Source organism: Girardinichthys multiradiatus, chromosome 14 (assembly GCF_021462225.1).
Source record: "Girardinichthys multiradiatus isolate DD_20200921_A chromosome 14, DD_fGirMul_XY1, whole genome shotgun sequence".
Classification (NCBI taxonomy): Eukaryota; Metazoa; Chordata; class Actinopteri; order Cyprinodontiformes; family Goodeidae; genus Girardinichthys; species Girardinichthys multiradiatus.
The window spans coordinates 12489198-12514784 of record NC_061807.1 but is presented as its reverse complement, the minus strand read 5'-3'; the positions used below and the strand labels follow the sequence as shown (position 1 = coordinate 12514784).

At 42.3% G+C, this 25587-nt stretch overlaps 1 protein-coding gene across 2 annotated transcripts; it reads left to right on the top strand.

Moving 5' to 3' along the window:
• Window positions 1-188: 188 nt before the first annotated feature.
• Window positions 189-24903, top strand: otud4 (OTU deubiquitinase 4). 2 transcript variants are annotated; one of them, XM_047386213.1, is made up of 21 exons: window positions 189-752; window positions 1034-1117; window positions 5039-5089; window positions 5179-5225; window positions 6582-6654; window positions 7243-7324; window positions 8501-8663; window positions 8791-8845; window positions 8929-9031; window positions 11145-11209; window positions 11295-11392; window positions 11473-11567; window positions 12161-12326; window positions 14548-14680; window positions 14849-14923; window positions 15125-15731; window positions 16961-17605; window positions 19032-19072; window positions 19290-19935; window positions 20087-20160; window positions 23882-24903. In XM_047386213.1, exons 1-21 carry the CDS (start codon window positions 612-614, stop codon window positions 24284-24286), a joined length of 3849 nt encoding a protein of 1282 aa, XP_047242169.1. In that variant the 5' UTR covers window positions 189-611; the 3' UTR covers window positions 24287-24903. The 2 variants fall into 2 exon arrangements, with proteins under 2 accessions (XP_047242169.1, XP_047242168.1); XM_047386212.1 differs by having other exon boundaries at window positions 190-752; window positions 20060-20160.
• Window positions 24904-25587: the final 684 nt, after the last annotated feature.

Genomic DNA, 25587 nt, shown 5'->3' with positions numbered 1-25587 from the left:
CTAAATAAATATTTGAACAATTTTCTAATGCATTTTAAACATTTGACCCTCGATAGTTATCGAGTTTCTATTTTGATAGATAATAACTCGAGCTGGGCGGTTGGTGAAGAAAGTTTTCTTTTGAAAATCCCGTTTTGTCACTACCGTTTATGTTGTAATAATTTGTTTTAAAAATACACAAAAGACACATTGCTGGTTTTTGACTCCGTGTATTAAAGGTGTTTTTAATATATGGTGGTAACATAACTGGGATTCGCTTTAATTATGGTCATTTGTTTAGCTTTTACTTTGAAATGAAACAGGAAGCATTGTGTGTGACTCACTCCTTCGGCCAGAAGGAGGCGTGTTGTCAGTTTTTTCGCTCGCCTGCTAACTGTAGGCTAAAGTTTCACTTTCTGCCGCTGAGGAGTACCCTCTGCTGGAAGACCGGGACTTCCCTGGAAACGAAACCAGAAGTAGTTATAGTTTTTCGGAGGGCCTCCAGGTCACAAATGCGTCTTTGTGACCACATTCAGTGGTGATATTTCCAGTTTGTGTTAAAGTTTTCCCCCGCTGAGCGCGTCCAAACCGTCGCTTTCCTCAGCTAGCTTTAGCGGCTAGCCCCCGCTAGCATGGACAGCGGCGGAAACATGCAGAGTAACGAGGAAAGAAATGCGGAAAAACAGATGGATAACCACCTGAAAACCCTCGGGTTACATCGGAAGAAGATCGCCAAAGATGGATCGTGTTTGTTTCGAGCCGTGGCCGAGCAGGTGAAGTTGCTGAAATCTGTGAAATGTTTGTGTGAAGTTGTCCTGTAGTTAGCTTGGGGAGCTCAGGTGAGGTGTGTTTGTTGTGTTGCTCTGCGATAACAACTTCTCCGAGGTTAAATTTAACTTTCCTGAACGGGGGGGGAAGACCGTGCCTCTGAGTGGTTTCATACCTCCACACACTCTGCGTTAACTTCAGGTGTAATGCATAGTTTGCATGTATTTGGTGTGTGGCACAAGCTGTGAGCTTCCGGTTTTAACTGTTGATCGTTGACCCCGACCAGGTACTGCACTGCCAAAGCCTCCACCCTGAGGTCCGGGCCAAATGCGTGGAGTTTCTGAAGCAGAACCGGGACAGCTATGAGGCGGTAAGGACCTGGGAATATTCTAACTCCATTTTAATACCTTAGCAATGATGCTGTGTGAGTGTTGACAGATTCATGCATCTCACTGAATTAAAGAAAAATTATTTGTTTCCGTCAAAAATGGACAATAATACATAGAATCATTACACACAGGGATATTTTTGTTCATTTTTGGTGATTATCTGTTTCAACAAGTGAGAATTGTGTTTCTCAGAAAACTGTAAGGCCAACGTAATAACTACCAACAATTATTGAACCCCAAGTATGCACCCAATATCTGGTTGGGGCTCCTTTTGCTTGGGTTAGTGCATCAATGCAGCGCGTCATGGAGACCATCTGCCTGTGGAACTGCCGAGGTTTGTAGGATGGCCCGGTTTATTAGCAGCTTTCAGTATGTATGACTTGTTGGACCTGGTTTCTCATCCTCCGCTCGGCAATATTAGACATTGTTTCCGGTTCAGCGGTGGTTTAACACAAGGAAAACGACTGTGGAAACGTCTGTCTGTGGTGATTCTCGAAGTCATTTCTGGGGCTGAATGGGTTTGAGGATAAAGACGAGGTTGAAACAGACTTGTACATCTGCATGGAGGCTGTTTCTCAGGCATAAAGCTCGTTTTGAGGAAGTTTCTCGGGGTTTTGGGTGATATACATGTAGGGCTGCACGACATTAGACAATATTGTGATGTTGATAATATTGGTAAATATTTTGATATCTGCCTATTTTTGGCCATTGTGGTTTCTGTGATCATTTGCTGGCATTGTAGCTAAATATTACATTTGAGCATTTGTTGAAATCATTCTTCGTGATTTTTTTTTCTTGTTACTCTGACAGCATCATGAAATCCAACATTTTTCTTTAAGGACCGTTTCATTAGTTCTTTTTCTCTCTGAACTTTCTGAAAAGCTTGAAATCTGGCTGCAACTTAGACTCAATGAAAACATCTCGTTCTAATCTTGTGAGCTGTACCTTGCGTCTCCGGGCTTTGTTCACAACACGAAGCAGACAGAGAGAACGACAGAAGCCAAAGGTTGAAGCTCATCACTGGTTTTATGGCCTCTATTGTGTCCTCAGAAGCCGAGGGGTTAAAAGTTTGAGCAGATTTCGTTTTTTTTAGAAACTGCTCAGATTTCTGCTGGTTGTGCAATAATCCAGCAGCTCCTGCACAGGTTTAGTAGAATAAGAGAGATTTGTTCATAAAACAGACGGTTACGTTGTGTTCGTGCGTCTTTCAGGCTGACCCAGAAGCTCAAACGTTGACTTCAATTTATGAAACAAGTGGCGATGAGACGAGACCAGATTGTTTTAATCCAGCAAACGTTGAGATCTTCAAAGTTTCTGTAAATGGCAGAAGATGCGTTTTTTTATCAGCGATTCATGTTACAAACACCTGAAAGGAGAACATGTAAAACCTGTTAATGATTCAGACTCTGAGGTGATAGAGCAGATTCTATCCTGAAGGAAAGCAGCACTGAAAACGAAAGCCGTTTGTGTTTTTATGACTGTGATCTGATCATTGTGCCGGAAACTAATTTTCAAGAATGCTGCTCGGGTTCTTGCAGAACAGGATGGAACCAGCAGCTTTCAGGCCCGTCTGCCTGCAGACGGACAGATATGTAACTTAAATTTACTGTAAGCCTCATTTTAGTTTCCTGGGAATTTATCTGCTCTGAATTCTGGGATTTTGATTTCTCCAATTATTGCTTGAACAGATCACGTAAAGCAAAAAAACTGAATCTTTTATTTTTAATGATTTTCTTTTAAAGCTTAAACGGTAATGCAGAGTAAAACCCGTTCTGCATTTATTTTAAGGTATTGTTTAGAAAATAAGTTTGATTGTTGCTTAATCTAATATACAATTTAATACAAAAAGCAGGAAATGTTGAGGATTTGAACATTTGATTTAGTCTTTATTCATAAATATCAATATGATAAAAGCAACGTGGTAATTATGAGATCTCATTAATGTCACCGAATAAAAGTCAGTCAGTCATTTTCTACCATTTCTTCCATAGTGGGTCGCGGGAAACCTGGTGTTTATTTCAGCAGTCTATGGGCGGGAGGCGGGGTACAAAGGTCAGACAAAATAAATCAGAGCTTAGGTGTAAAGGCTGTCATTCAGTTTCTCTACAGCAGAGGGTCTGTGCTTTCACATGATGAGGAACTGATGAGGTTCTTACAAATGACTCTGCTTTGTTTAGTGAACATCACCAACAACAACAAAAAGAGATAAAGGTCTGTCAAACACTAACATTCACTTCTAGTTAAAGAGGTATTTTTCTTTCTTTCTCTTCTTTCTTTCTCTTCTTTCTTTCTTTCTTTCTTTCTGTCTTTGATTATTTTTCATAGAAGTAATCTCTGTGACAAAAATTCAAGATCCAGAGCAGAAAACAGACTTGCTGGACGTTCAGTCCTCTCTATGATTGAATTCTGTCCCCAACGATGGCTTTTCAAGTTTCATCCAAGGAATTAAAAGTGAAAGTTAAGGATGCACTGATATGAAAATTTGGGCCAATATCAAAATCCAATGTTAATATTACTGCTGTGGCAGATAACTGATATTTACTGATATTATATATATATAACCCTACCCTATCAACATGAGAAAAAAACAACCACACCACTGATGTAGCTTCTCCGCTTCAATTAAACATCCCAGAATCCTTTGCTTCATCACTGTCACATGACCAGACAAAAAGAAGATGGAAATATCGGCCCAATTTCACTAATCGGACAAATAACGATATGTTAAATAATGACTAACATCGGCCAATACCGATGTTAGTGAGGATATATAAAAGCATTCTTGTTGAATTATCTACAAGAATATAAGAGTACGTGAAGCTAGCTGTAGTGTAACGAGGCGTTGAAGTGTCAGACACCACAGACAAAAAGCAACAATTCAACTCTGTAAAAGTTTATATTTAACTTAAGTTATTTACTCATTTAAACATAAAATCTTAAGTTATCAATTTTTTATTTTTAGGATTTTTTTCCAATTCATTTAAGTCTTATTTTTGAATCATTACTGAAGCGGTTCATTTACCTCTGTGCTGCTAATGCTGTGTGCATTGTTTTCATACTAAACAAACGTAAAACGGGTTTACAGTGTAGGCTGCGGTTTTCTGCCTCCAAACCCGTTCTTGCTTATAAGTTGCAGAAACGGGCAGAGTGACACAGTGAAGTGGTAAAACCTCAGCGAGCCCAGGCTGAGCGAGTCATTCACACACAATCCTAGATGTCTTTGTGTTTGTGCTCCAGTTTCTATCAGTGCTAGGCTAATGCTAGGCTAATGCTAGCTGGTAAGTCTGTTTTCATGTGACTTGTTGATAATTTGGCTTGTAGCATATTTCCGCCTGGTTCCTGGTCTAAAGCATACAGAAAGAGCCATTCTCGTGCTTCATTAACCTAAAGCTTTGCTTTGACTCAATTTCATTTAATGGCGCGCGTCTCTGCTCTGAGCACAGCAGGAAGGAGGTCAGATGACACAGGCAGACCAGGACCTGCAGCAGCCAATACAGTCTTTGTCAGTAAAGGGTGATAAACACTCTGATTTATTTAGTCAACACAATAATGTGCATGGCCAATAACATTTTTGAAGAAATGTGGGTACAATGGCTGTCTCTAGTGTCTCATATTATTTCACTCTGAAGTCATCATCATGCTTCTTTTGGCAGAAAAAGGCCTAACTAAAGTAAAGTAGACTTTTCATTTGACTGTAAAATGTGTATAGTTAAAAAACCATTGAATTGTAAAACTATTTAAGTGCATTTCTAAACAATACTGTAACACATTTAGTTCTAAACTGAGTAAAACATCTGTTTCCTTTAGTTGTTGTGACTGTGGTCTCTGCAGCTGGGTTCTGCTGATACATTATCCGGGCCCTGTGTCCAACCCTGAGTTCATTACTGTTGTTTCTGCTTCAGTTTATTGAAGGTGACTTTGACGAGTACCTGTGCAAGCTTCAGGACCCGCAGGTAAACCCCAGCGTCATCAGTACATCTCCTTGTTTAACACACTGTAACACCTGACTAACTGTAAACTGATGAGATGATGGTGTTTCCAGCAATGGGTGGGAGAGGTGGAGATCAATGCACTGGCTGTCATGTACAAGTAAGTAAGATTTGTCTCCACCTTCATCTAAAGATCTTTTGTCCCAAAGATTGTTTGCGTCGTTGTTCTAATAAATGTCCAGTTTGGGGGTTCTGTAGAGATTTTATGGGTAGTCACTGTCTTTATTTTAGCTGCATGTCAGAACAGTCAAGAAAAGAGTTTAATGCTTCTGTCATAAAACCAGCGTATCGGACCAATGAAACAGATCAGTTGCTATGACGATCTCAGAGTAAAAGTTTACCATTAAATAAATTGCTAAAAATTATTTAGTTGCTTCCAGACCCATTCAGTCAATTATTTCAGCAACTCAGTTCCCTAAGTAAAAGATTATATAGATTATTTACACACAGACTGGTTTTCAAGCCTTTATTTCAGCTAATTGTGAGGATGTTGTAAGACATTTAAGATTCAATTATTACACCAGACCAATAAAAAAAAGTACGTTAACGACCTGGTTAAAGTTCCTTTTAACCTGACAACAAGCCTCGTTGGATCACATCTTCTATCTGGGCCTGTTATTACTGCTCGACTCTCATAAGGAGGTTAGAAACAGTTTGACTGGAATACCTAGAGTCACCTTCAGTTGTTATTAACATAGATGAACCCAATCATTGCCCTGTCTTAAGAGAGAGAGGGGTTTACATTTAATGGATTAAAGAGACTGACATCTCAGCTTAGAGCTCTAATATAATGAATAACTAAAGATAAATATACTATTTAGGTTCAAATGGAACAAAAAGCTGGAAATCAGAAGTAACTGGATGGAAGAAACGGTTAAAGTATGGTCAGCAACACAGAGCAAAATAAATATGTTTTCTGTATATATAATAAATCTATTTAGACACAGGGTTTCATAAACGGACAAACTTGGGAGTTAATGTTCATATAACTCCAACTTTTCTAAGCGATCCAAAGTAAAATCATACTGAGATATTACCTTCAGCCTCAGGAGTGCAGGAAATGTCCAAGGAACCGTCGACGGACAGTCGCTCTGCTTTACATCCAGCAGGTCTGTTGGGACGAAGCTTTCAGGTGTCTGATATAAACTCTTAGTTTGACTTGGAGGGATCTGATTGGACGGTGGAAAGATGTTATTTTCTTGCCTCATCTATCATGTCAGAATATAGTGAAACATATTATGGGCGCTGGTTGACTGAATATTGCTGCAGTACATAGTCTGTGGTTATTTACAGTGAAGCTGGTGTTTTCTACAAACTGCTCTGAGGTCAGTTTCCTGGACTCTGGCTGTTTCTGGTGTCTCCCTGGCTGTGGAAACTTGACCCAGTGGGTTTAAAGACGCTGTGCGAGGATTTTCCCACATTTCATTCCTCTGTGTCTCTCTTTATCTTCCATTAGGAGGGACTTTGTTATCTTCCAGGAGCCCGGCAAGCCGGCTGTGAAAATCACAGACAACAACTTCGAGGACAAAGTGAGACCCACCACATCCTGATGTTGAGATGTAGCATCTTCCAAGCTTGTTAATGCAGTTTAGATCTTGTTTAACGTCTAGATTGATCTCTAAGAAATGTCCAGCTGATTTTTGGAGCGAAATGTTCTTTGGATTAAACATTCCTGCTCGGAGGGACCAGCTTAATGGGAGGAAGTGTTTAGCTTCATGTCTTCTGGGCCTAATTGTATACATTCAAGAGCTTTTAAAAATAAAGCTTCAGCAGCAGGAAATGATTCAGAGGGATTCTGTTACGGTATTTTCAATGTTTGAATGATATTTGTGTTTTGAATTAAAACTGATGTGTGCATATCTTTAACATCTTTACAACGAATTGATAAATATTGGACTAAATATGTAAACAAAATGATATTAGCACAACTGTTATTTAAGGAGAAGTTAGTCGTTGGCTCATTTTGGCTCATTTTAGTTTATTTTAAGTAAAACAACATCTGGTTTCCTTTTACTAGGAGGGAAATGTTCTGCTAACCTCCCTAATGACAGATCTACATCTCCAGCCTTTGTCAGAACCTCAGGACTGTGTCTCTAACAGTTTTCTCTCTCCTCCAGGTCCAGTTGTGTTTTCTGAACGGAAATCACTACGACAGCGTTTATCCCGCCAGCCACATTAAGAGCGCTGCTCTCTGCCAGTGTAAGCATCAGGGGCAAATATTCCTTCAGTTGTTTCTGTTTTAACCTGTGGACGACCCAGTTGTTCATGATGTACCAGAGCAGACGTCCTCAGGTTGATGCGGGCAGTTGGTTAGTTAACGTAGTTCACTAATTTACACCAAAACTGCTGCAAAAAGAGAGAAAACATGGACCAGAACCAGAACTAGAAGTCAGTTCTGTCCATTTTCCTCCCCTCGTGTTGCTGGTTTACTTTAGTTTTTGGATCTTTATTTGGATTTTATTTTTAATGTGAACAACTCTGCTGCTGCTGATTCTGAATGTTTTCTTCACACTCTGGAAAATTATGAAATTTATTTCCATAATTTACCTTATTTCCTTCCTTTCTTCATAGTGTCCTGTCTTCTGTCCTTACTTGTGTCCTTTGGTCCTTCCCTCCACCTCATGTCCTTCCATCTTTCTTTCTTTCCTCTCTTCCTTTCAGCCAGTTGAACTTCCTTCAGACTCATCATGTTCTTCCTCCCTTCCTTTTGTTTTTTCATTCTTTCTTCTTTGTTTTTCCTCCTTTCCTTCCTTCTGTTGATCCTTTAGTGGCTTTTCGTTTCTTTCCTCGTGTCCTTCTTCACTCACCTTCCCCGTATCCTCCCTTCATTCCTTTCCTGTGCTCTGTCCTGTTTCCTGCTTTGTCTTTCTTTGCTTGTCCTTCATTTCTTCCTCCCATATGTTCTTCTTTTCTTCTTTGTGTCCTACCCTTCTTCCATTCGTGTGTCCATTCTTTTGTCTTCACCTTCGTTGTTTTAGTTCCTTTTATGTCCCCTAATATTTTAACCTTCCTTGTGTCCTTCCTTTTTCTTTTTATTCATTGTCTCCTTCCTAACTCCTGTCCTTCCAAAAATCCTTCCTTTCTTTCCTTCTTTGTGCCGTTCATTTCTCGTCTTCCCTGTTTCCTCCCTTCATTCCTTCCTTGCCTCCTTACTTTTTCTTCCTTCCAGTCTCTGGTTTCTGCTGGTTCCACATTTAAAACCTGGCGGCTGTAGTTCATCATTAACTTTTGTGTTTTCTATTTCATAAATGTGGGTAAAGCACTGAGAACTCTGGGAATTTGAGTCTTGAGTCTATAAAGGAACCCTGTAATATCCTGTGTCCCCCCCCCAGATATTGTTATTAACAAACTGTGTCCATACTTTGCGTCCTGCAGCCATCCTGTACGAGCTGCTGTATGAAGGCGTCTTTAAGGTGGAGCGGAGCTGTTTGGGTCAGACACAGAGAGCCGGTCGGCCGACGGACTTTCTGAGTGACGACTGCATGGGCGTCTGCATCAGCAGCGACGAGTCCGACCAGGAAACCAAAGAGCCGCTTTGGTGGGGAAATCATTGAAATTACAACATTATAGTTTTCTGAAATGCAGAAGTGCTGAGAAATCGTTTGTTTGGTTAAATTCTAGTAAAACTTTAAAGGTTTTGTTCCTTGTGTCTGTTTATGATACAGGGTGGAAAATGGAACCAGCTCGTCTTTCTCGAAACCCAGCAACCACAGCTACAGGGTAACACCCGACTGGTTTTTAAACTCCTGCACGTCCCCGCTCACCTGGAGACCCACACGGATATAACGATGTGTCTGTTTCAGGGCCGAGGTCGGGCCCGGCTGCTGCCTGAGAGGGTGAGAAGATCCCTGAACCCGACTCTGCTCCGAAACGTCGAGTACGACATCTGGCACAAGACCAAAAGAGGTGACAGAAGCAAAAACACTAGATGTCTTAATGTAGCATGAAGTCAGCGTTAGATCATTCAACCTTCGCATCGCTCAGATTTGTGCTCAGATCTGCAGTAAAACCTTAAAACAACTTGGAATAAACTTAGACACAAAAAATAATTAAATAGACTGAAAAAGTTGCCACAAAAAACACAATTTAACCCAAAGGCTGATGGGAAAGTTCTCCCTGAGACTTAATGATGAAGTAACGCCTCCCGGGTGTGAAGCTTAGATTTTATAGAGAATTGCTGCCATCTGGTGCATTTCTTTTAATGTAATTTAAACAAGACTGATGAATGATTTACTGTCCTGTCACGTTAAGACCAAGCTGAGGTGAAGAATCTGCTATTTTTTGTCTTTGGCTAGACTTCAGTTAACACAAGAATGTTCAGGCTGAGGTTCTTTCAAACTGGACTCCATCCAAAGAATCGTCCAGAACGTGGATGCTGTCAGCTGGGTCTCAGAAAGCATGCATCCAGAACGCAGCGCGCCTCCATGACAGCTGCTGGACCGTGACGGTTTAACTCGTGTGCTTTCACAGGATGCTGTCTGATGGGGTAGCAGCTGTAGCACCTTATCCCTGATGCGTGGCCCACTTCCAGCTGGCTACTTTAAAGGAGGACTGGCCAAGCTGGCTTCAAGCTTATGCTGCGTTCCATTAAACTCGGAACTGGGAAATCCGAGTTTATGTCGTCTCCGAGTTGTAGCTTTTTAATTTCCTGCTTGTTTTTGTTGGTATTGCCAGCAACTGTAACAGCAGGCTTACAACGATGACAATGATAACACTGTCCTGCGCGGTACTTCCTGCATATTAACAGCGTTGAAACATCTTGTCTTAGTAGTACGTGTACGACTGATAAAATGTCATATAATTAATAAAGAACGGCTAAAAATAGTCATAGCAAGAAAGATTTGCTACTATTGTTGCGAGTAGCAATCATCCTGAATGTGGAAGTCTGGTATGGTCTTGTTGCCTCAAGTTTCTGACTCGTAATTCCGACTTTCGGGGGCGTTCCACTTGAAATTTCCTATTGGAGGTCGGAAATTCCAACTTCCGAGTACAAATGGAACGCATCATAAGGCTGCAAACTAATCTCAACCACATGTGGTTTAGAGAACTCCAAAAGCCTCATTTATGTTAACAGTTTTTGCACAACAGCTGCAACAGATGGGGTCTCAGTAGATGGCTACAAGTGACACCCCACAGTATTCAGTGCCAGAAACAATGGAGCCCCTTGCTCACAGAGCTGTTTGCACTGGGTTCATCTACAAAGGGTTCTTTCAGCTGGGCAGTTGGGCACACACCTCCAAACTGCACATAAGCTGGTTGCTGGGAGCCTGAGGGAGGTTGTACCAGCTGCAGATCAAATGCAGAACGTATTTATTTGGCTGAAACTGATGTTGGAGGTGCAGAAACCTGTCGTTTTATTATGGAAATATCCCAGAATGAGAAGAAATATACCAGCGCAGGTGTGTTACTGGTGATGGTGGCATAGTGGAAGGAAGGGCAGGGAGCATTTATGTCCCAGGTTCTGAGAACCCATTGGGTCTGAGTCTGGAGACTGTAAGCAGGTCCTACTCTAATGTGAAAGAGGCCTTTTAAGATGCTTATGATTCACACAGGCGAGGAAACCTGTTGCATCAATATTTAAAGTATCTGCCAACCAACTCATGTTACTGCATGGTTGTGACTCCAGGTGGCTGTTTATCTGACAGCCTCAGGATGGAGGATAACAGGACAAACCGGCACAAGCAGCAGGGGCAAATAATATACCGTGTCTACTCCTCGGCTCCATCTGTGCACCGTCTGGTTGCTGAACCGGTTCACTGGGATTCAGCCCGATGAAGCTGAGCAGTTAAGGTTGAACTGCTGCCGCAGCTTCACGTTTGGGATTTGATATGTTTTCAATTTAAAAGCTTTAATTAAAGTTTGTTTTCTGTTTATAAAAATCAACGTGTTCGGCGGATTTTCATGATGACATCCTAAGTGTAGAAAGCTGTGATCCTGATGGGGGGTTCGGTTTTTCCTGTTTGATCCAGGAAGTGAGGAATTCCTGGGATTTAAGTGTTTTCTGTCTGTTTCTCTTCAGCCCAACAGAAGATGGACTACTCCATCGCTGCAGGGATGCAGTTCTCTGTAGGGGATCGCTGCCAGGTCTGTGTGATGTACCCTTTATGTCGGTTCTTTTTGTTTTTTTAACTGAAACAAGGTTTTTGTGCGATTTGTTGGAACCGTTCAGGTCCGCCTAGAGAACGGACGGACCTATAAGGCCACCATCAAAGAGGTTCCTCCTAACAACGGCCCCGTGACGGTTTTTATTGAAGAGCTGGGGAAGAAGTAGGTCACAGTGCTGCAGATACTTCCCACTAGGCCACTGGTGGTGTTCGCTGCTGCTAACAGGATGTGTTGGTGTGCAGACAGGTCGCTCTGTGGAGTCTCCGACCGCTCAACGATGAAAACAGCTGGACCACCGTCACCAACCGCGACAAGAGGCTGAGCAACGGACACGGAGGTGAAACACACACATTTAACAGCTCAGCAGTGTGTGAATCGTTGCTCAACTTCACAGTTAAACACCTCATTGATTTTATGACCTACCTGGTTAAAAATGCTGAGGATGCACTGTATTTAATATTTATTTAGTTATTTAGAGTTTTTAGAACAGAGCGAAACCTCATCTGGTCAGACATGATGACCACCAGAGTCTGATCAGGTTTTATTTTAGATAAAACCTCATTTTAGATAAATGAGTTATTTAAAAAGTAGATAATCTGGTGAACGAGATGTACTTGAATGCATCATGGAGGACAACCTGTTTGGAGACATGTCCTCTCCTTATACTCCGTTTTGTTTTGGTGCTGCTTTTTAAGAAGCACAGGGGGAACGTAGAACCCTGCACTTTAGTTCCACCCATAGACTGTCTTCATGTGAACAGGTTTAAAGCAACACTGTTAGGGAACACATGTGTAGGAACACCTGCACCGTTACACTCCTGACATCCCAGAACCGCTTGTTTCTGTGTCCTGGATGGTTGTTGGATCTGCGTGTGAAACTACAACTGAGGAGTTTTCTCTTCGGACTAATGAGGTTGTCCGACTCTTTCAGACTGGGAGGGGAGGGGAAAAGGGAGAGGAAGAGGGAAGCCCAACCCAGCATCCTCCTCCTCTGTTTCCCAGGCAACAGCTGTCGGCGCCAGCGGGCGCGTGTCGAAGCAGCACTCATGGCCCCCTCAGGCCACCGTAGAGGAGCAGGGAGGGGGGAAGTCCAGCAGGTCAGTGTGTGTTGACAGCACCTCACCCACTTTTCTTTTGTCATTATTTTGTGTAGATTGCAGAAAAGCAGTTATGATTTGGAAACTTACTTCACTAATTTAACTATACCGCCTCTTGTTGATAACACTCCACAGTAATGTGCAAAAGTTTTAACCCCACTCGTTTCGTAACACTTTACAAATGGCTTGTACTTGTATAGCGCTTCACACTACATTAAGTCATCCACCCATTCATTCACCCATTCATCCACCCATTCATCCACCCATTCATCCACCCATTCACACACTGACAGTGGGGAGCTACATTGTAGCCACAGCTGCCCTGGGGCAGACTGACAGAAGTGAGTACAAGAAACTTAGTTTTTGCCCTGTACTTAACCCGGCCTTGGCAGTATATTCTGCAGTGTGTCTTTAACAAGTGGACAAAAGTACCGTATTTTCCGCACTATAAGGCGCATCGGGTTATAAGGCGCATAGAATAGAAGCTACTGCAGTCAAACGTTTGACTGGGGTTGCGTTATGCATCCACTAGATGGAGCTGTGCTAAAGAAAATGTCAACAAAACAGTCAGATAAGTCAGTCAGTCAAACTTTATTAATAAACTACAAACCAACGTTCTGATAACTCCATTCACTCTCATGGTAAGGTCTCCTCTACATAGAAATCTATTGAATAGAGCCAACCGCACGTTAGGAATCATTGGAGTCTATGAAGTTGAAGTTGAAATCAAACGTTAGTTAAAACGTGAAAGGGAACTTTTCCCTGATTCAGTAAACACGTAAAAGAAACAGTTTGATGCACTAAATCAAACGTTAGTACATTCACAATATAGTAGCGTTAACTGTTGAATTCTCTCGCTGCTGCTCTATTCCCATGTTCGACTGCGTAGCTGACAGCCTTGAGTTTGAACTCAGCATCGTAAGCGTGTCTCTTGAAAGGTGCAGTTTTGGGGTCGTTATACACACACAAGTGGTGTTGGACTAGGAGTAAGCACAGTACAGGTGTTTACCGCTATTACTTCGGCGACGCCCCTGACTACGGTTGCCGTAATGCTGCAAGCGGTGCGGCTTTGTAGTTTACCAGTCGTACTGAAACATTTTGACAGAGCGCCGTGTACAACCAGTATGGATCAACCAATTAACCAATTGATCCATATATAAGGCGCTCCGGATTACAAGGCGCACTGTCATTTTTTGAGAAAATTAAAGATTTTTAAGTGCGCCTTATAGTGCGGAAAATACGGTAGATCTTTTGTGAGCCGATAACCTTCGTTTAAAAGTCACCAAATGATCACCGTTCTTAAGGTTTTTATTCCCTTTGTCTGAAGCTTTGTCTTTCATCCATTCATGCCCCTTCCTCCCTCGTGTGTGGTTGTTCCAGATCCGTCAGGGTGTTTTTCCAGCTGGTCCCTGTGGATGGTGGAAGAAAACTGAAAGATTTTACAGGCTGCTTTATGTTTTAGACGTTCCTTTAGTAATATTTGAGTTAATAGAACAAAAGTAAACAATCAAATGATATTTGTGTATCATTTATTGTTGATTAGTGTGTTTGGGTTGGTAGCTGAGTGTTTTTGATGAATAATGGAGCTAAATATTCATGCAAATGCTGAAATCTTATTTATAATTCACTTATATATTCTATTCATTGATTAAGTTTGTTCCTGTCCTCATTCGGACCGGCTGACCTGTCTGAAAATATGACCCCTGGTTAAATAACGCTGAACCACCTCCTGCAGAAGTCACATAACCACATTTCCTCACACCTCACATGAATGAAGAGAAAATTACTTCAAACTAAATATGAAACTTCACAGAAGTCGTGTTTGATCCTGTCGAGCGCCCGCTGCCGATAACAAAACATAAACTGGTGGTTGGAGCTCGTCGTGGAACTCCCACCGTCTCTTCTTCTCTACTTGATATAAAACTGTTTAACTTTTGTTCAACTCAGCAGAAGAAGTGGTCTAGTAGCATTTTAGGCTCAATGCTGCCTCCAACAGGTCAGTTGTGGAAACTGAACAGTGTTGGTGGTTTTAATTCCATCTCTAAAGCCTGAAAACTCAAGAAATATCCATCATTAATTTATAGTGAATTAACATTTAAACGTTTAGTAATGAGATTAAAAAAAAAAAAAGAGTCCTGAAAATAAAGACATTTTGATATTATTAAAAATGTGGTGGATTATTTTACAGCTTTAAGAGGTGGTTTGATGCTTTTCTCTGCAGGAAGTCTCTGAGCTCAGCAGAGCCTTCCTTCGGTTTAACCGAGAAGGAACGTTTGGCCAAAGAAGAGGAGGAGTTGAACGTTGCGCTGGTGGAGATCCAGCTCAGAGACGAGCAGAGCTTCCCTGCCCTCGGGGTGAGTTCTCAGTTTTTGCTAATAGAGGTTTATTCTCCAATTATAATGAAAATCCAGTTTTTTCATGCATTTTAGAATCCTCACACAATGTATTTTAATGTTCTAAATACTTGAAAAACCCATTACAGTTGGTTTACGGTTGTGGCATAAAACTTTGTCCCCCCTCAGAGTCAGGCTGTGCTGCAGGCTGAACCAGGGAGGAAGAAGGGGGGAGAGAAGAGGCGGTCTCAGAGAAACAAGACGGTGAGTTGATATCAGCAGAGGTAGGCCAACATGGCTGCCTCTTCATAAATTAGGCCACTATTGACAAATTCAGATTTTCCGGGAATTAATTTATTTAAAGGCTCCGTTTAGTTAATATCATGGGCAGTGCTGGACATCGATATCTGTTTTTTAATGTTTTTAACCTGTTAATTTCATTAAATTCATTATTTTTTAATGAAGAATCCAGTTGAAGACATCAGAGCGCCGTCGCCCTCTGCAGGCGAGAGACCGAAATCCTCCACCCCGCCTCCTGCAGCTCCGCCTGCACCTGCAGTCAGCATGAGTTCTAACACCAACGCCTCTCTTCCTGCTGCAAAACCTGCTGCTAACTCCGACTCGGCCGGGCGGAGCGCTCTGAATGAAAACATGGCCGCCGCTGCAGCTTCAGGCTCCGCCTCCATTCTGCCACCCATCTGTGTTGCTGCAGAGGCAAAAACAAACACCCAGTCCTATGCCTCCGCTGCAGCTGTGCCTGTTTCTCCTCCACCGGGCATAAAGCCACCTGCCCCATCCTCTGCCAGCCTCTTCTCCTTCATCACTCCTGTTCTCCCTCCTGCTTCATCAGCTCCTGTTCCACCTTCATCTACTGCATCTCCTCCACCATTTTCCTTGGCTGCTGCTCCAACTTTCATCGCTCCCATCGCTCCGAGTCCAACAGCTGCTCAGGGCTTCACACGCCCCTTCTCCCCACTTACCTCTCTGCCTCGCTCCTCCAGTCCTTCCTCTTCCTCCTCCACAATGATCCCACCTCCCGCACAAGTCAAAGAAGCGCCACCAGCCCAGAGAAGTAAGTTTAAAGTTGTGTGAAGTACAAACATGAGCAAGACGGTTGCTTCATGCAATCGTCACACTGTCATTCGGAAGAGGCACATGTGGTTTTATTGCTTTTTTGTTTATTGCATGACAGAAACTGAGGTTAAGCTACTATGTAAACACTCCACACCGAACTAATGCAAGAACAGCAGGACATGATGTTGCACAGGAAGTAGAAGACCAGGCTGCTTGTTTTTAACCAGCAGTGTGCAGAGTTCTGGTTTTCAGTGATATGGCAGCAAAGGAGTAACAACCACAAGTATGTGGCAAGCCCAAAAGTCATATAATAACGTGGTTAGGACAAACCTTTTTTTTTTTTTTTTTTTTTAGCTTTTTATGATAAGGTCGTTTTCTGTTTTAAAATAAACCAGCATTTAGCATTTGATTCTTTTATTGTGGTACCAGTAGAAGGATAAATCTGAGGGAAAAATAACTGAATAAAAATTTACAATGACTAACAAAAAATTACCATTGACATTTCTCCAGTCAGTGCAGATAAAATTACATCAAGCATCCCAGAATGATCCATTGGAGGGCTATTTATATCATTACTTCATCTTTTCGTCAGAAGTTCCCAACTGAGAGACTTGACTGGTTTTCTCAGTCTCTGGGATCTGTCTACTGATCCATGATCAGAGTTCGTGTGCTGTCTGGAAAAGTGTGGGGTTTGATTTTCAGAACTCTTTGTTTGGATTAGTATGAACATTTTTGCTCTACCAGACTTCCTTTGTGTAAATGCGGTCCATCGATGTCCATTCCTTTTGTTTTTCCATCTGTCCATCAGTTCGGTTTTTCATCCGTGTCTTGAACCATCCATTCATCCATAGTTTTTTCCATCCATCATTTTATCCAGTTAATCTATCAAAGTGTTTTGAGACCTTTTGGAGGTTTGAGTCAGGAAGAAGACCAAGTTTTGATTTATGGGGAAAAATGTCTGATTAGTTTTTTGTGAGCTGCCGAGGCAGATGGTCACACAGCTGAGTTGGGGAGTAGGTGTGAGGTTGAGGCAGTATAAGTTATTTACTGGTTTGACAATGCTGGCTTCACTTACGTAAGTAGACTTCACCTCCAAATGAGGCCAGCTTGAGTGGTTCATCTTTGAACACTTGCAAGGAGTCCTGTTAAATGAATTCAATATTTTACATCCTTCTATGCAGATGATGTTTTCATGTCTCAATGGTGATTTGTTCTTGCATTTTCCAGATGCTTTGCCAGAAATTAAGGGCGGTCTGCCAGCACATCAGACTTCACAAAGTGAGAAATCTGTCTCTCAGAATCTTCCGCAAGTTGTTCCGAACCTGGTTGAAGCTTCAGTGTCCCAGGCAGAAAAAACAGCCCAACACTCTTTACCAGAGGTCCAGACCCAAAGTCAAGCTTCTTTACCAGAAAGCCAAGTCCTAACACCCCAGATCCAGACTGAGGCCCAGGCCTTGGTCCTCCCGCAACAAGTACAGACCCACTCTGAGGTGGCTTCAGACCCTCAAACACTTCTCCAGCCAGAGTCTGAGGGCACTGCAGTTCAGTCCACACCTCCATCTCCGGAAGTCTCTCAGTCCTCCCAGGTCCCACAGTCCCCCAGTATTCAGAGTTCAGAAGACCCTCTCCCTCAAAAGTCAGATTCTCCTCCCCCTGCCTCCCAGCAGTCACACCCTCCTCAACCTGCCAGTCTTCCACAATTTCACCCTCACTTTCCTCACCCTCAAGCTGTCCCTGGGACCGTCCCCCTCCAGCAGCTTTCCCAGCTCTACCAGGACCCCTTGTACCCCGGCTTCCCCCAGGGAGAGAAGGGAGAGCTTGCCCAGATTCCTCCATTTTCATCGAGCAAATGTGGAGACGACCTGCCGAAAGGTGAGCTTGTGTTTATAATCTGTTAAAACTTATTATTTAACCAAAAACCAACACTTCCTTATAAAAGGCCGGAATCCATGAATGTTCCATCATAAACGGTCTGGGAGTTATTTTTATTTTTTTTACTATTTCTGTCTTAATGTATGAAATAATCAGGAATACATGAATATACAAAACTATTTTGGGGAGGAGCTGTTGATGTTGGGTTAAGAAGAGAATAATCGCTGAGCAGCACCCAGAGAAAAGGGACTAGAAGATCTGACGTTTGTTTTCAGAATCAGAATCAGAAAAGCTTTATTGCCAAGTACGTTTTTGGACATACAAGGAATTTGTTTTGGCGTAGTCGGTGCAATACAGTACAAGGTTTGAGAAGGTTTATGATGAAAATAGAGGTCGGAACAAGCTGCTAGGCGTCTTTGACTGCTTACAAAGCACATGATAGGATGCCAAGAGAGAAACCATGTTGCTATATGAACAATTTAAGTGTGGCAGAAAAGTATATGAGGATGTTTTAATAGATATAGAAGAGTAACGAAACAGCGGTGAGGTCAAGGTGATGGGATTAACTATGGAATGAGATCTGAGCTCCGTCTTGCTTTTGCAGGAAGACTCATAAAATCAAGCAGAAGTTCTCATGGATCACATTGTTTGCAGATGATATTGTGATTTGTAGTGAGAGTAGGTGAAAGGAAGCCTGGAGGGGTTGAGATATGTTCTGGGGAGAAGGTGAGAAAAAGGCAGCAGAAGTAAGACTGGATGATGAGACTGACCGTCAACCGTCCTAAACAATGGATAGAGGAGTTCAAGAGGACAGTGGAGACATGTTGGAGTGGATGAGAGGAATTTAGGTGAGAAAGACAGCTGCAAATCTAAATGTGATAATGTTGACACCCTGGTTGGGAGAACTGCTATGATGAGACGGTGGCTGAGCTGAAGATGTTCATTGGTTGGGGTCAAAATGAAGAGGATTAAAAATTAGTTTATTAGGGACATCTCGAGTTGAGATGTTTAGAAACGGAGAGAGAGAGGCAAGACTGAGGTTGTTTAGAAACGTGAACAGGAGGGATGGTCAATGTAAAAAGAGGAAACAGAAGGTTCATAGATGCAAGGAAGGATGATGTTGGGGATGGAGGTGGATGATCTGCTCTGGTGACTCTTAACTGGAAGAACAGAAGAAGAATTTATGAACAGGTTGTTTCATCTCTAAAAATAATCAACCATGAAAAACATTATGTAATTATACTATGTTTATGACTGTTTATTTAGGTAAGAATAACCTAAATATTCTTATTTTTACTTGTTTTCCTTCTATCTGAGAAGGAAATGTTAATTTGTATGTTTATTTATATCATAGTAATAGAAAAACTTTCAGCAAGGTATAAACAGGATTTTCTTTAACTTAATGTTGTCTGTTTGTTCCCTGCAGATGTTAACATCTTGAGATTTTTCTTCAACTTAGGCGTCAAGGTAAGACGAGAAGTCTCCATCTTAAAGCAGATCAGTATCTCTGTGTAGTCTGGGCTTAATTATTTCAGATACCTCTAATAGTTTGCTTCTCTTTTGCTGTTTAAACAAAGATTACTTTGTAAATATTCAACACATATATCCACAAATATATTAAGTGTGTATAAAGTTTTGTTTTTGTTTCAAACCTGCAAGTACTTAAAAAGTCTCTCTCTTTCAGGCGTACACCATGCCCATGTTCCCCCCCTACATATACCTCTTCCCCCTGCAGCAGTACTACACCATGCAACTCAAACCCCCAAACCACTCCCCAACTCCCCACTACCCCTGCCCCAGCCCGCCAACCAAGTTGCAGGAGCCTTACCAACTGACCCCATGCTCTCCACCTTCCGCCTCCCCTCAATATGACCACCACACTCCCCCGACTGAGCCCTCCTTCAACCAGAATCCATACCAGGGGCTAACCCAGCCTCCACCCCAAAGGATGCAGTGTGCCTCATTGCCATGGCAACAGGTGCCTCCACCCAGAAACCCCACATGTCCGGTTGGATATCACTCGCCTCCTCCACCATACTCTAACCCTCAACCTTCCTCTCAGGGGTACCACCCAGGACAAGCCCCAGTACATTCGCTGTATCCATCAGGTGCACCCCCATACCCCGCGTTCTCCGTGGGATATCAGCCTTCATCAGTCCCTGAAGATCTCCAGGTGAGCCAGGGTGCAATGGAGCAGCTTCAGCCCACCAACCCGGACCCCATCCATAGCCACGGACACGTCAGGGTCCTGGGTCCTATGGAGACTCCACCTGCTGCTAACATGGCTAATGCTAACAACAACAGAAGTATTGTGGTTACTGCCAACTATGGTATGTAGTCAGTTTTTATTGTCAGTATTTAAAGATACCATACAGAGTTTTTAAAACCCCAGAAGTTAAGCAGTTACACAGTTTGGACACCAGGGGTTGCTAACAAGCAAATGTCTCAATGCAGGTTTTGACAGAAAGTTTTCCCCATCAGCTTTGAAGGAGGCCGGAGAGGGTCTGACCCGAACAGTGCTGCTGGTGGACCCACCACTCAACAACAAACCTATAGTATGTACAGTACACTTCCAACTTTACCAGTAGCTTTCTCTTACATAGTAACAGTTTTCCCATTTGTTTTAATTAAATCTAGGAAAAAAATCCCTAAAATAACAGATTAACTGGGTTTAGCTGCAAAATAGGAATTCCCAAAGAGGTATTAACTGGAAACGGGATCTATAGTGAAAGATCGACTGAATGATGATTTTCTCCTACAGACTCATCTCAGTAAATTACAGTATTTTACTAAAATCAGTTAAAAAGTTAAATTCATTAGGTTTATTACACACAGTGATAATTTTCAATGTCCAGCGAATAAAAAACCCGGACTTCAGAAAATATGAAAACTGATTTTAATACAGAATGGCGGGCTTTCTGAACAGCATGTACTCAGTACTTGGTTGGGGCTCCTTTTGCTGGAATTGCTGCATCAATGCGGCATGGCATGGAGATCAGCCTGTGGTTCTGCTGAGGTGTACTGGAAGCCCAGGTTGCTTTGATAGTAACCTTCAGGTCATCTGCCTTCTTGGGTCTGGTTTCTCTCATCTTCCTCTTCATAATCCTTCATAGGTTCTCTATTGCCCCTTTTCCACTGGCTCGATTTGGCCCGACTCGGCTCCACTCGGCTCGCTTCGCGAACATTTCCATTACTGTTATTTGAGGAACCGATACCTACTTTTTTAGTACCGCCTTCTTAGCAGGGCTAAGCGAGGCTGAGTCGGTACTGTACGTGACGTGAACAAACTGCTGTTCACTGATTGGCTGTGAGCGCGACCAGCCGTAAGAGTCGACCAGCGTAAAAAAAAAAAAAGTTTTTCTGGTGATCACAGGAGACTGCAATATTCAACGGCAGCTGAATAAATATATAAGCAACAACTATTAGAAATAAAATGGGACCTAATTCAAATCTTTCCAAGTCTCTTAAAGGGAAAATGAAATCTTTAATAATATTAAAACGGATGTCAAAATCCTACTCATCAAATCTGATTGTCAATGCAGTCAACAGATTTAATCCTCAGGTAATAGACGTGTTACTTCTCGTTTTTGTTACGTGTTTCGGTCTTTTCTTCTTTACATTGGCGATTGGGTGTTTCATTCGCGGTTACGCAGCACGACGCATGATGCTTTAAAGCCGCGCCTCCAGGAGGTGTTCCCCTTCAGCGGGGTGGAAGCAGGTCTATGGACATGCAACACAACGTGCAGAGCTGTTCTGGGCTGGCCAAATCGAGCCGGTAGATAAGGGGCATGTGGGGTTCTGGTCAGGCCAGTTCGCTGGCTATTCAAGCACAGTAACACCATGGTCATTGGACCAGCTATTGGTACCTTTGGCAGTGTGAGTCCTGCTGGAAAATGAAATTGGCTTCTCCATAAAGCTTGTCAGCAGAAGGAAGCATGAAGTGTTTTAAAATGACCTGCTAGATGGCTACATTGATTGTGGACTTCAGAAAACCCAGTGGACCAATACCAGCAGATTGTGGAAGCAAATCGTTACCATATTTCAAATGAAAAAGCATTTTCAGAAATACTTTTTCATTTTAAGAATGTGGCTGCATTGTTTGACTCATAAATGAAATTAGTTATCAATCATCCTATTTGCATTTTAATTTTCTTCAAGACTGCTCATTCTTTCACTTAATTAAAATGAAAAAGACATTTGAGATTTATTTTTCAAAATGTACCCCAGCAAAAAGATACCAAAATTCAATTTGAAATGTAAAATTTGAAAATGAAAAAGCATTTCGCTGCAGTGACGTCAGCAGCTGCTCTTCCTCACCTCCCTGCTGACCGAGCTACCCAGCTTGTTCGCTAGGGGGCGCTGTGCACGTCTGCATTGCATTACATTGCGAACGTGCCGAGAAATTGATTGAATTGCAGCAGGACCGAGCTCAATTTGTGGCAGTGGCAGGAAGAACTGGTAGTTCTGGTGGCAGCCTCATGGCCTGGGACATCCAGCGTGTTTTTAAGCATTTATTTATATTTTTCTGTGAGTGACGATTCAGAATAGCCGCTCATGCTCTATAATAAACTGGCTTTTTTTTGCAATAAATCGTCATCCTTTCAACACGTCACACATACACATAGTGCTATTTATTTTCCATGTCAAGTAAATACAATCACCTTATGTTATGGGTCTAAAGCTGTTTATTAAATAATAATCAATAATGAAATCATTATTTAAAGGTAACAGGCTATAACAATAATGACAACCCATTTGCCGATAATCAGCATCAGCTTCCACAAAAACAGCGGCAACCGCATTGGCAAGTTTTTACGGCCGGTCTGGCACCTTCTGGTATCCTCGCAGAATCCCGTGCCACTGTGCGGCAGACTGTGGTAGAACTACCAGTTCTTCCTGCCACTGCCACAAATTGAATTGCAGCAGGACAGAGCTCAATCAATTTCTCGGCACGTTTGCAACGTAATGCAATGCAGACGTGCACAGCGCCCCCTACCGAACAAGATGGGTAGCTCGGTCAGCAGGGAGCTGAGGAAGAGCGGCTGCTGACGTCACTCTTCTTCGCCCGCAGCTCGGAATGCTTTTTCGTTTTCGAGTTCTGGGCAGTACTTTGCGGGCAGAGCACGAAAACGAAAAAGCAATGTCTGCTTTGTTTTCTTTATGATTATGGCATAAAATGTGCAGTCATGAAGAAGAAAATGCAAATAGGATGATTGATTACTAATTTTATTTATGGGTCAAACAATGCAGCCACATTCTTAAAATGAAAAAGCATTTCTGGAAATGCTTTTTCATTTGAAATATGGTAACGATTTGCTTCCATAGGATGACATGGAAGCAGAAATTATTGCTGTCTGTGGAAACATCTCCCTGGACTTCGAGCAACGTGGTTTCTCTGCCTCTCCACGTTTCCTCCAGACTCTGGGACCTTGACGTCCAGATAAAATAAATTATATTTCTAGACCACTTAGCAACAGTCCAGCCCTGTGAGACACTTTGATATTTGTTTTTCAGGTGTGTCTAACACAAGGCAGGTAGCAGCTGTAGCCCCTGTCCTCAATACGCCTGTGTGGTGGCTCTTAAAGCCAGAGTCCATTAGACCAGTAAACGCAGTACACTTCTTGCAGATCTTCCCCAAACTCTTCAGTCCTTTCAAGGCTTTCCTACCACAGTCTTTCCTTCCACTAAACCTTCCACTTTCATCTCCTGGATAAAGAACTGTGTGTACAGACAACTTGTTTAGCGGTGACAGTTTAATAGTTACTGTCTGCTGGACAGCACTCTTCCTGTGTAGATCATTACATGTCCAAAACATTTCTGAACTATTATTGGTCACATGTAGTATTCACATTTTCCAGATTTCTTCTAGCTGTTCGCCTTAATCATCAAAATTACCAGAAATAAATGCTTGAAAGATATAGAACTCGGTGATTTAAACGTACTATGCAGATGGCTTCATGACCTAGCACTTAGGTTGTCCTCCTCTTTTCCACGTTTATCATTGTTTAAGAACAAATTGAAAATGATTTTAAAAAGGAGCCACAATCCAAAGAAAGTCTGAAGAGCTGTTGATGCAGAACATTTTAGCTGGCTGCTTGCACCATTTTGACCACTAGATGTGGTACACTAGTAGCTGTAACTCACTGCACCTTTAATTCTTCACAAATCCTACGATGCCCCAATAAATTAGTCTCAGTTTTCAGATGTGACAAATACTTCTTGTTTTCAGTAGTAAAAGCAGTTCAACTCTGAATCTCTTCCATCTTTCTGTCTCAGCTCGCTGTGCTTTCCGACCCCGACATGTCAGATGCCTCCCTAAGGTCCGGCAGTAGCCCCGGCTCGCCATCAAACTACCGAGGCCGCCGCAAGCACTTTCCCAACACCAAACCCTACGTCATTCCAGGGGCTGTTGATCCCAGCCAGCTGGTTTTCACGGCAGGGACCGTCGGCATGCCGGAGCCTCTGTCGGTGGCGTGCAGCACCGAGGACGACTTCGAGGTGGACGCGTTCCTCATGAACTACAGTGGGCAACGGAAGCCCTACAGAGGGCGAGGAGGAAGAGGGAGGAGCAGCTATGATCCAGGAAGAGGCGGCCAAAGGCGGCGACATGGCGACCAGGGGGCAGGGACTAATTTTTTTAACTCCTCTTTCAGGGGGCGGGGGCGGGAGAGAGGATACTAGCTTTAGCCAATAAGGGAGAAGGATATAGAAATGCCTGGTTGTCTGTAAAATCACAAACACTATGTTTTTGTTCTGCTTTGGCTCTGCATGTACAATCTGAAGTTTACATCTCTGAACGTTTGAATGTAAGAATTAAATATGGAGTTCACAGGCTGGTTGGGGATTCATCGTCTAAAAAGGAACATGACATTAACTTAACGTGTGAAATGTTGGGACACCCATCATAAGAATGAGCTCTGATGTGTTTAGGGTCTTTGTTTTCCCTTGTTTAAAGCAAAGCACTGCTGCATCTCTTCACTGAGAAAAAAACCTGTTTCCTTTCATAACTCCAGTTTCTGACCGTCGTCTGTCACTTGAATGCGTCGTAAAGGTGGAACACGAGTTGTGACGGCGCCATGAATTCTGGATGTGTTTGCAGGGCCCGCTGTGAGTGTGTGTGTGTGTGTGTGTTGTGCTGCTGGTTTCACCTTCTTTCTTCACTGTAGATCATCTAACCCCTGAGGAATCAGTGCCTTAAGTTTGCTATTTTTATTTGGTGAGAAACACTGCTGTACAGAACAAAGAATGTCTGCCCTGGATTTTTCTTAGTGGTTAAATAAAGAAAAGTTTGGTTCAAATCTTTAGTTGCTTCTTTTTAGGTTCAAATTTAGGTGATCAGTCTCGGAGTAACCGGTGTGAGTCAGCATGAAATGTATTCTTTACATCAATATAGATTAAATGGAAAAATAGAATACCCGCTGTTTATAGAGAGGAAGAACCATTAAAATCACCTTATTTCAGATGAGAACTCTTCACAAATGATTAAAGTCCTAAAAAAACTGTTTAACTGCTGATGAAGGAACTTGGATAACTATAAGTAACACCTCCATAGGTAATATGGAGTCAGATCAAGCGGTTTGGCACTAATTGGACCAACATAGTAAATCTTAAATGCTGTCGATCAGACACTATAAGCAGGTTTTCTAGAGCTCATAATGACACAATCATAGTATTCTGATCAATAAACTAGGCCAGGATGTAACCTGGACCTTGTACTGCACTGACTGGATACTTGTAAAATTTTTATCAAGTTGTGGTGTCCCCCAGGGGTCAGTACTGGGTCCAAAATTGTTATAAAAAATTTAAGTCAGGTACCTTACAAATATCTAACGTTGGGTTATTTGTAGAGGACTATTTTTTTCTGGTGAAATTTAAGGGACTTACTGGATACGGTATAAACTAAAAGTAGTTTGAAATAACTTGAAATTTGAATGAAACTTATTCTGGTAAAAGTTGACAGTTTGTGAAAATGAACTTTGCGA